The 10,597-nt window shown below is 51.4% G+C and overlaps 1 protein-coding gene across 1 annotated transcript; it reads right to left on the bottom strand.

Moving 5' to 3' along the window:
• Positions 1-790: 790 nt before the first annotated feature.
• LOC125528355 (scopoletin glucosyltransferase-like) lies at positions 791-2,471 on the bottom strand. Its single transcript, XM_048692830.1, has one exon. It carries the CDS (start codon positions 2,469-2,471, stop codon positions 984-986), a length of 1,488 nt encoding a protein of 495 aa, XP_048548787.1. The 3' UTR covers positions 791-983.
• Positions 2,472-10,597: the final 8,126 nt, after the last annotated feature.

The raw sequence follows: 10,597 nt of genomic DNA, 5'->3' as shown, positions 1-10,597 counted from the left end.
TCAAGCGTGTGTAGAGTTGTATCGGTGGTCGATAGAACTTGAGGGAATATTTGTTCTGCGTTTAGCTCCTTGTTGGGTTCGACACTCTTACTTATCAAAAACTGTTGCGATTCCCTATACGTGTGGGTTATCAGTGCTCGTAGGGGTAGGGTGTGCGTATGCGTTCATAGCGGTGAGTGTATGCGTGTTTATATGAACGCTTGCGTCTGTACTGTGTAAAAAAAAGGGAGGTCCAACAGTAGAACTTCCAATTGATTTTTTTTTGAAATTTGAATTTTAAAATATAATATATAAGGAAAACATAGTGTGATCCGTGGACCATCCCGTCCAATGTCACTGGACGTGCATTAAAATAGACACACCAAATTTTCACAGACATATTTAGACGTGTCCACAGACAGTGATAGGGAAGCCAGTCATTCGACAAACATCAAATAAGCATCAAATCCGAACAATAGGGTGGGCCATGTAAACCCAGAGAAAAAAACACATGTGGTGTAGGGAGATGTAGTTCAACTGACAAGTCAGACAGGTGGATGTCCGTACTCCCCCAAACCTCCTCCGATTCTCTACTGCATCCTATGATGTAGTTTAAGATAATGACTTCAGACTTCGGAGTTTCAAACATATTTATGAAGATTTGAGAAACACATGTTCCATATATATGCATGAATAGCAAGGTTGCGAGTAGATTCACATGATCAAAAGTACAATTTTGTAAAATAAAAAGAAACAAAGTGTAGAGTTTCATTACTTTCAACAAAACAAACAAAGTGTTTCCCAATTTATAAGAAGAAGTTTTTAAGTGTCACAAGTCTGTGAGATGCCGAGATAGAAAACTCCATGTAAGCATGGCGGCAGGCCAGGCCGGCAAGACTTGGAACGTACTCCATGGTATGCATCATGTTTGGAGCCATGCTGTAGCTTGACTTGGCATGACATGAGTTGTGCCCCGAGAAGCAGAGAGCAAGAGTTTTGAACTTCTACATTTCTCCAGCCTTCATGGAACTCCGGCGGGCCATCAACTCGTCTATCAGCCGGCCAACAGCATTGTAGGAAGATCCACCGTCCTCCACCGCGCTCCTCGCCTTACCACCGAGGGCCTTGGCCTTCTTTCGCATGGCGTCACCCTCCTCGCCGTTGCCCATCAATCTCCCGATGGATCCGGCGATCACCTCGCCGCCGATCACCTCGTGGGCCTCCACGCACGATGCGTAGTCCTTGGCGCCGATGCTGACGCCCACCTTGAGCAACTCCACGATAACCTTCTCGTTGTTGAACTGGTCTGCATACCGCGGCCACGTGACCATCGGCACGCCGGCGCTCACGGCCTCCAGCGTCGAGTTCCAGCCGCAGTGCGTCAGGAACCCGCCGACGGCAAGGTGGTTCAAGATGAGCATCTGCGGCGCCCAGCCTCGGATGATGAACCCGCGGCCGCCGTGTGCCGTCAGCTCGGCGAAGGCTTCGGGCATCCACTCTGAAGAGTCTGGACATGCGGCGCCGATCACCCACACGAAATTCATGCCTGAGAGCTCGAGGCCGCGTGCCAGCTCGTGCAGCTCCGCCGGCGAGAAACTGGTTAGCGTGCCGAAGGAGATGTACACCACCGAGACGGCCGGCTTCATGTCCAGCCACTCGATGCAGTTGTCCGCGTCTGGCGAGAGCGCGTCGGTGCCTCTCCCGGCCATGTCCTTGGTGGCGAGTGCCACCGGCCCGACGAGCCACGCGCGCCGGCCAAGCGTCGTGCGGTAGTGCTCGACGTAGTCCGGCTCCAGCTCGTGGAAGCTGTTGAACACCTCGCCGAAGCTCCTCTGGTCCGCGGCGTTCAGACCCTCGAAGAACGCCCAGCCCCAGTGTTCCGCCTCGTTCGCGGGGTCCATCAACTGGCTGCGCCTCAGCTCGACACGGTGCGGCAGGCCCGGCAAGGAAACGAGGGCGTCGGGGTCGTCGGGGACAGTCGCTAACGGGTTGTTGCGCAGCATGGTGTCGATGCAGGACAGCGCGAACATGCTGCTACCCATGAACGCAAGGCGCGGGACGCCGTGCTCCGCGGCGGCGTCCACGGACCATGGGAATAAGCTGTCGGACACGACCGCGTCGGGGCGGTTGTCAACCAAGAACCGGTCGAAGGGCTCCCGGAGCAGCTGCGCCGCCTCAAAGAACTTGCCGCGGTCGCCCTGGGATTTAATGGCCGTGCCGTTCTCGACGCCCGGCGGGAGCCCGACGTCAGGGAAAGGCACGACGGAGATATCGATCGCCGGGGAGTTGGTGCCGGCGAAAGCGTCGTTGGCACGGTCGACGGCCGAGCGCATGATGGCGGCGTTGACGGGCGTGGTGAGGATGGTGCACCTGACGCCGCGGGCGGCGAAGAGCGCGGCCATGTCGGCGATTGGGATGAGGTGGCCGTGGGCTGGGAACGGGAAGAAGAGGATGTGCAGCGGCTGCTGCTGCTGCTCGCCTTTGACTGCCATGGCTAGCTGCTTCATGTGACGACAGAAGTATACTGCGGCGCGGCTAGTACGGATATGATGAGTTTGAGAGATGGACCTAGGCTATAGGAGTGATACGTACCATGGTTTCGGAGCAATTAAGAAGAGAGCCGTGTAGAGAGGAAGGAGAAGTAGCTTCTGGCTTGGTGATCTCCGCCTACTAGAATCCATCCAAGTTGCTTGGAAGTGCCGTTCGAGATTTTGATGCCTTCACGTATTACATGCGAGAGTTCAAACAAAATTTGTTTCACTTGTTTGTACCATTGGTACTGAGTCATAAGCGTATTTATTCAGTCTGCAATCATTCAGATAATATCATGACGACAAAAGTTACTATATGTCTCGTTGAAAGAAAAAGTCACTTAACAAAGATACAACTAGTAAGATTCCCTTACTCCCGCGCCTAGGGTTTTACTCCTCACTAGGGATACCCCGCCAGCGAGTTTTACCACCATCCCCATTCCCCAATTCATCCCATCTCTAGGGTCCCCCCCCCCCCCACACACACACATCCCCATCCTCCCAAGACAGATGGCGACCGTGTCTCATGCCCAATCGGAGACCAGTGGCGGCGTGACCGCCGTCAAAACCGATCTAGTCAATTTCTTCGAGTAGTTAGAACTCAATGACGAAGACTTTGATGGTCTGGAGATAGATGAGGATGATCTTGGTATCAATGAAGCATTCGATGGCTAACCCTAGCTAGGGTTCACACTGAGAAAACTTTCATCCAGGTTACGTTCTACTGCGACATGCGCGCTGCTTGGAGCGCAGGAGGTTTGCTTCCGCCCAATTGGTTCAAATCTTTTCGTTGTCTGAGCATTGTGCTTGGGCGATTGGAAGAGAATATGTATCAGAGCCCTTGGTTGTTAAGAAATTGGGTGGTACTGATGTGCCCATACGACGCCTTAGCAAAGCTGAGGATGTGAGCATTATGTTCATGTCGATATGGCTGCAATACACAAGTTACCGAATGGATTCTGCAAGAAAGGAATAGTGGAAAAGCTCATGAAAGATGCTAGGGCGATCCTGGATATGCGACTTTTTTTGAGAATCACCGAGGGGAGTTCCCCACCTAAATATATTACTCAAACGACTACGAAGGCAGCGAGTACAGGTTTACAGCGGCACGGTTCAACGTGCAGAAATTACAGCGGTACGATGCAACGTGCAAAGAGGAAGGAGTGCCACAAAAAAAGTGCCTCCTTGTCACCCGAGTCCAGGCGGTGTGACCAAATGTCTAGGTCAGAGATGAGGTTCCTAATTGTTATTACAGAACGTTGGTCGATACTCCTAAACAACATGTCATTACGTGCTGCCCAAATCTTCCAGAGTAAGGGGGGAGGACGAAGGACCATGTATCTGTGGGTAGATGTTGGGGCAGAGGTGTGTCCCAGAGCTCGTTGAGGTCGTCGAACAAGGGCAGGAAGCCTAGTTGTTGCCAAATCCTATTGGCAAGGGGGCATGTGATGAAGATGTGAGTGGAATCTTCAGGTGATGTAGCACAGCGAGGGCATGGGTTGGAGGGGATTATGTTCTTGTGGGCGAGGTTTGCAGCATAGTTGAGGCGATCTTTGAAGAGGAGCCATGCAAAAATCTTGATCTTGCGAGGAACCTTGGTGCCCTAGATGAGGGGGGCAGTGGGATCTATGTCCAGCTTAGTCATGAGTGTGCCGTATGCTTACTTGGTGGAGAAGTCATGCCCCTGGAGTAGGAACCGTTGGTCCTCCTTAGTCGACTGCATGAAGTCCTGCAAAACAGCCAAAAGCGAAGCAAGCTCTCGTTCTGCTGTTAGAGAGAGACGATTACGGAGGTTGGCTTCGATGCCGAAACGCAAAATGTTAGCTACTTTAACCATTTGTAGAGTGGAGTGCGAGAGGAGGTGTGGAAAGGTGGTATCTAGGGGTTTTGGTGTGAGCCATGTATTCAGCCAGAAGTATGTGTGTGTGCCACTGTTGGTGATAACAAAGGTTATTGACTGAAGGGTGGGTATCTGTTGGGTTATCGTGCGGCACAAGAAAGAGGTTTGTGGGGCTGAGGAGACGAGGGTGTTTGGGTGCTTGAGGTCTATCCAAACTAGCCAAGGTGAGTGAACGGAGGAGAGTGCTTTGACGGCAAACTTCATTAAGAGGCAGCTATTTTGAACGTGAAGGTTTTTGAGCCCCAAACCACCGATTTTTTTGGCGAGCAAACGTTTTTCCACGCAATCATGCACTGAGCACTCGAGCAGGCATCTTCACCAGCCCAGAAAAATGACCTCCTTAGAGAGTCAATGACTTTGAGGGTCTTTTTTGGGATACGGAAAACATACATGAAGTATGTAAGGAGAGAGTCGAGGACCGCCGATATGAGGATGAGCCGATCGCCTTTGTCCAGAAGTTTTACGCGCCAACCAGTTAGTAATTTCCGAGATCGTGCAATCAAGGGGGCAAACGCATTTGAAGGGGGCTTGATTGGAGCAAGGGGGAGGCCCAGATAAGTTTGAGGGAAGGGTGCTCGCGAGCATCCCATGGCGATAGCAGCAGCATCAGCGACAGATTCATCTGTGTGTAGGGTAGCCATGGTGGTTTTGGAGAAGTTGATGGTGAGGCCGGTAGCTTGCGCAGTTATTTAAGATTCTTTTTAGGGCTGCGGCAGCAAGTGAGGAGGCGGCTGCGACAATGAGTTGCTGGAGAAGATCTGCGACGATGAGGAACAGGTAAGGCGAGGCGGGGTCACCCTGTCGGAGGCCTTTCTTGCATTGAATCCAGTTGTCGGGAATGCCATTTAGGAGGACAGCAGTTCTGCCCGTTTGTAAGATGTTTTGAATCCAGGTTTGAAAGGTTTGGGAGAAGCCACGGGCATCTAATATCCTATCTAGGGCAGGCCAGGCGACAGAATCGAAAGCTTTTTTTCGGGAGTGGCAAGAGCTGATTAGGTCGGCCACAAAGACGTAATTTTCGGCTATATTCCTACCGGTGATGAAGCCTGTTTGGTTCCCGTGGACTAGGGTAGGAATGAAAGGTTTTATGCGCGAAGTGATGGCTGTGGCAAAAGCTTTGACAGGGCAGTTTTGTAGGGAGATAGGCCTGAAGGCATCGGATGAGGAGGTAGCTGTGTTTTTTGGGAGGAGGACGATGTGTGCATGATTCAGCCGTTCTGTGTCGGATATGCAACTATTGAATACCCGTGATGACTATGTATGTGTTCGGGTACGGCATGAGGTGTGAATGCCTCTCACAGAGTACGTGAGTATTCTTAGAGGAAAAGAACACCAAGTTTATCTTGTGCGCCATGAGAAGCTCGCACGATTTTGTAGCGTCTGTTACCTTGTTGGGCACGAGTTCAAGGAGTGTGGCTCTTGTATCCATGATGGGAAGAGTAAAAAATAATATGAAATATGGTTGTATGCTGATGCGCCCAACCACCCGCGTGCTGATGAGCAATTTGCAAATGGCATAACAGTAGTCCGACCATTTTTACAAAGTTTGCAGCAGAGTATGATTCTTTGGGCATATGGCTCCTGTCGAGCTCCTCTGCAACTTCTTCGCTACTTCTCTTCGTCTTGACACTCTCAACCGGATTAGCTTTTAGCTTTTCAACGAACATAGCTAGGATCACCATTTGGCTATCTACAATTTTAGTGGCTTGTGCCTCCATGCTACGAGTTCTTTCCTCTAAAACATGCATATCGTTAGTGAGTCTATCAATTTTACCGGTCATTTGACTGAGCATATTAACATGATTCTTCAAGATATCGATGAAGATTTTATTTTGCTCACTTTGAGCAGTGATAAAAGTTTTGAGAGTTTCATCCAAGTATTACCGTTGCTCGTTCCACTAAAATTATTGGGTGCTCCATTATTAGTTGGATACAGTGGCCTAGGATCATAACCATTATTTTTCCAATTGGAATTATAATTGTTGCGAGCAATGAAGTTAACATCACCTTCGGTAGTTGCATAAATATTTACCTCTTCTTTACCTCTTATGGTGTTGATGAGTTCATCTATCTTTGTCGTTAGTCCCTCATCTATTTCTTTGAAGATAGCATTCACCTTTCTTGTGGTAGACCTTTCTACATTTCATTGGCCATGGTTTTCTTGCATATATCAAGTAGCTTCTTGGCCTCTTCAATTGTTCTTCTCATTATAGTTCCTCCTGCAGTTTTATCAAGCATAGTCTTTGACATGGGATTAAGAGCATTATAAAACAAATGAATAATTGACCATTCTTCCATTCCATGGTTGAGGCAGTTTCTTATAGCCCCTTCATGCGATCCCACACAAAGTGCTAGTGGCTCACGTTCTTTTGGCTTAAAACTAGTGACCTGAGAACGAAATTGCATAATTTTTTCAGGGGACAAAACCGAGATAAAAAATTTCTACAACAAGCAGACCGTGAAGTTATAGTTCCTCTAGGCAAAGCTAGAAGCATTTTGTTGCTTTTCCTCTAAAGGAGAAAGGAAATAGATGCAACTTCAAAGTATTTGGTACATTGTCTATAATACATATCATGTCACACAGCTTAGTAAAATTGTGTGAGTGCATGCCGACATCCTCTAATGCGGTGCCTCTAAATTGGTCTTGTTAAACTATTATGACTAAGTGGGGCTTAATTTTATATTGCTCGGCAATAACATTAGATTATGCAATCGATGCACACATAAAGATTTCATTTGGAGCAAAGAAGACTTCAAGTTTTTGAGCCATAATATGTTTTTTAGTTTTCGGTAACAACACAAGTAGAAAAACAAATAAAGCCAAGAACAAAAATTGAAAAAAAACTCTAACAATGACTCCAACGCGGTGACTAGTGATAAGATGTCTCCCAAGAACGGTGCCAGAAAAGGTGGTTGATTACCTTTGAGATCGGATTTAGATAACGAGGGTTTCCATGACTTTTTCGCAAGTTGCGACTCTGAGTTATCGAACCCACGAGAGGACGTAAACTACGACAAAGGCTCTGACAAGTTATTGCTAGCGAACTAAATTTCAGCTTATCAAGTGAACCTTAGCAACTTTTTGGGTGAAACACTATTATTAAAAACAGCAATGAGTATGAGGTCTTACTCTCACAATCTTATATTTGTGTTCGGAGTCCTAATGATATTAAACCATGCTTTCGAAGACAACTGTTATGTTGTGCTTGCAACGCGAAAATGTGGGGAATGTGTCCAAATTACGTCTTGACCGTTGCGCGACCTGCATGAGTTAGTTATCCAACTAATGGCCCTTACCATCGCACGGGGTTACCTCAGTTATTAAAAATAAATATTCAGACATAAGCACTTGGCATTTAATGACTACACTCCATTCGTCCCCAAGGAATATCTTCCCCCTACCATACTAACCCCTTCTCTCGCTGCTTTTTGGGATAGTCTTCCATGTCCTCCTCGCTCTTTACCTCCTCTTTGATCTATTTACAACCTAGGTAATGGCAGGGCCTTATGATGAGAGCAAGACAAGAGACAATTCTGTTGCAATCGGGCACATACAAATAACATCAAATGTACAAAGTCATTCCAATGATATCTTCCACAAATACATCAGGTTGCAAGGTCGTGCATCAACCCATTGTCTTACCGAATTACTCACACATGGCGATCACAAGATGAACCCATCGAAGATGACATAAATAAGAATGGTTGAATATTAATATGTTATCCAATAGTTGTTGGATGCCATACACGGATTACAAGTATGACTAACTTGGCGATGGATCGTTGCGGTTATGATGCTAACGGCTGCTATGGAGATGAGATGGGAAATGACGGCGGCTAGGGTGGAAGATGGTTCTGATTCTTCGTTTTATGAGTGGTGCTCTCTCTATTGACAATTATTCGTTGACCCCTTAGAAGTTGGTCAGGTGGACCTGCTGGAGGCAGCGGCAGACGGTATGAGCGCAGGTACAAGTGCCGAGCGCCCGCCTTGCGCTCTTTTGACTTGTGTGCACCTTCAATTGCCTTCTCTCTTCCACCAAACTTCATGTTTTCTTGTGTGTGATGATTTCCTTCCATGTCTGGGCCCTTTTTCTCATGAAAACACATTAAACAAAGGATTTCATGATCTCTCGCATCCATTAGTTATTAGTGACAATATAAAATTGATTCTTTGAGAAAATCTGCGATTATCCGGTTTAAACAACGGTGTGATAAGTGCAAAAATATTAGCCCAGACAACTGTTGCGACCCCCACCGATGTCTTGGAAGCTTGGAATGTCGTTGCTGATTCCGGCCGTTTTCCCATCCCCTCAATCGCCTGAGATGGTAGCTGCCGCACCACCATCGACTGACGAGGTCGATTAACGATCAAGCGACCTCCAGTCGAGTGACCCAACTATACGGAATCATTGGTCCCGTTCAATGCTCTCAGCGCTCGGGCAGTGCACTGCCACTGGAGTTGGCCGCACCCTCGGCTCCTGCTACCTTATGACTCCTATCCTAGGTGGCCCGACGAATGTCTTGACCCTAGCGAACTCTGCTAGCCGAAATTGTTCTCGGCTCCTACGACCGTCAGATTCGCCTCCCGACCTTTCTATTGTTGGACCTCATGTTTCAACTGCTTCTCAATTTTTTAGGCACCACTTTTACATAATCTGTTGGAGCAACAACAACCATGGTGTGCAAAACTCTTCTCCCTACTACCCTTTAATTGTTTTTACATCAGGTTTTACATCATCTGTTGGAGTTATTCTAACTACTCCCTACCTTCCTAAGCCCATGTAGGCGGGGGTGGCACGCGACGCCGTTTAGGCCGAACTGAATAGCATAGGAACAAATGAGATACAGCCTTTCATCAAAGCTTACGCATGCTCTCCCCCGCCGCCGCCGTTGTAGCCGCCGTCCGCGCTGCGGGGGGGTCCCCGACGGCCGTACGCCGCGCCCACGCGCGTCTCCTCCAGGCTGGCTTGGCGCTCCACCCCCCCGCCCCCCCCCCCCCCCGCCGTTGTAGCCGCCGTCCGCGCTGCGGGGGGGTCCCCGACGGCCGTACGCCGCGCCCACGCGCGTCTCCTCCAGGCTGGCTTGGCGCTCCACCCCCCCGCCCCCCCCCCCCCCCGCCGTTGTAGCCGCCGTCCGCGCTGCGGGGGGGTCCCCGACGGCCGTACGCCGCGCCCACGCGCGTCTCCTCCAGGCTGGCTTGGCGCTCCACCCCCCCGCCCCCCCCCCCCCCCGCCGTTGTAGCCGCCGTCCGCGCTGCGGGGGGGTCCCCGACGGCCGTACGCCGCGCCCACGCGCGTCTCCTCCAGGCTGGCTTGGCGCTCCACCCCCCCGCCCCCCCCCCCCCCCGCCGTTGTAGCCGCCGTCCGCGCTGCGGGGGGGTCCCCGACGGCCGTACGCCGCGCCCACGCGCGTCTCCTCCAGGCTGGCTTGGCGCTCCACCCCCCCGCCCCCCCCCCCCCCCGCCGTTGTAGCCGCCGTCCGCGCTGCGGGGGGGTCCCCGACGGCCGTACGCCGCGCCCACGCGCGTCTCCTCCAGGCTGGCTTGGCGCTCCACCCCCCCGCCCCCCCCCCCCCCCGCCGTTGTAGCCGCCGTCCGCGCTGCGGGGGGGTCCCCGACGGCCGTACGCCGCGCCCACGCGCGTCTCCTCCAGGCTGGCTTGGCGCTCCACCCCCCCGCCCCCCCCCCCCCCCGCCGTTGTAGCCGCCGTCCGCGCTGCGGGGGGGTCCCCGACGGCCGTACGCCGCGCCCACGCGCGTCTCCTCAAGGATGGCTTGGCGCTGCACCCCCCCGCGCCGTCCCTTCTCGTCTCCGCCTACGCCAAGTGCCGCCTCCTCCCCGACGCCCGCAGGGTGTTCGACGAAAGCCCGCGCCGGGACCTCCACCTCTACTCGTCACTCCTCGCCGCCGTCTCCAACTCCGACGCTCCTTACCTCGTGCTCCCGATCATACGTCGCATGCTCTCTGCTGACGCCCTCCAGCCGGACCACTTCGTCCTGGCCTCCATCGCTAGCGCCTCCGCCAGGTTGCGAAGCCTCAGTCTTGGTAAGCAGCTCCATGGACACTTCGTTGCTTCCCCGTATAGCGGAGATGATGTCGTCAAGTCTTCTCTGATCGATATGTACTGTAAATGTGGCTTTCCGGATGATGCCAGGAAGGTGTTTGATGGTATGAGTCCCAAGAACAGCG

Source organism: Triticum urartu, unplaced genomic scaffold (assembly GCF_003073215.2).
Source record: "Triticum urartu cultivar G1812 unplaced genomic scaffold, Tu2.1 TuUngrouped_contig_4813, whole genome shotgun sequence".
NCBI classification, from domain to species: domain Eukaryota; kingdom Viridiplantae; phylum Streptophyta; class Magnoliopsida; order Poales; family Poaceae; genus Triticum; species Triticum urartu.
This window is presented reverse-complemented; position numbering and strand designations above follow the sequence as displayed.

Coding starts and splice junctions, on each gene's coding strand:
- LOC125528355 (XM_048692830.1), bottom strand. CDS start 2,471: ATGGCAGTCAAAGGCGAGCAGCAGCAGCAGCCGCTGCACATCCTCTTC.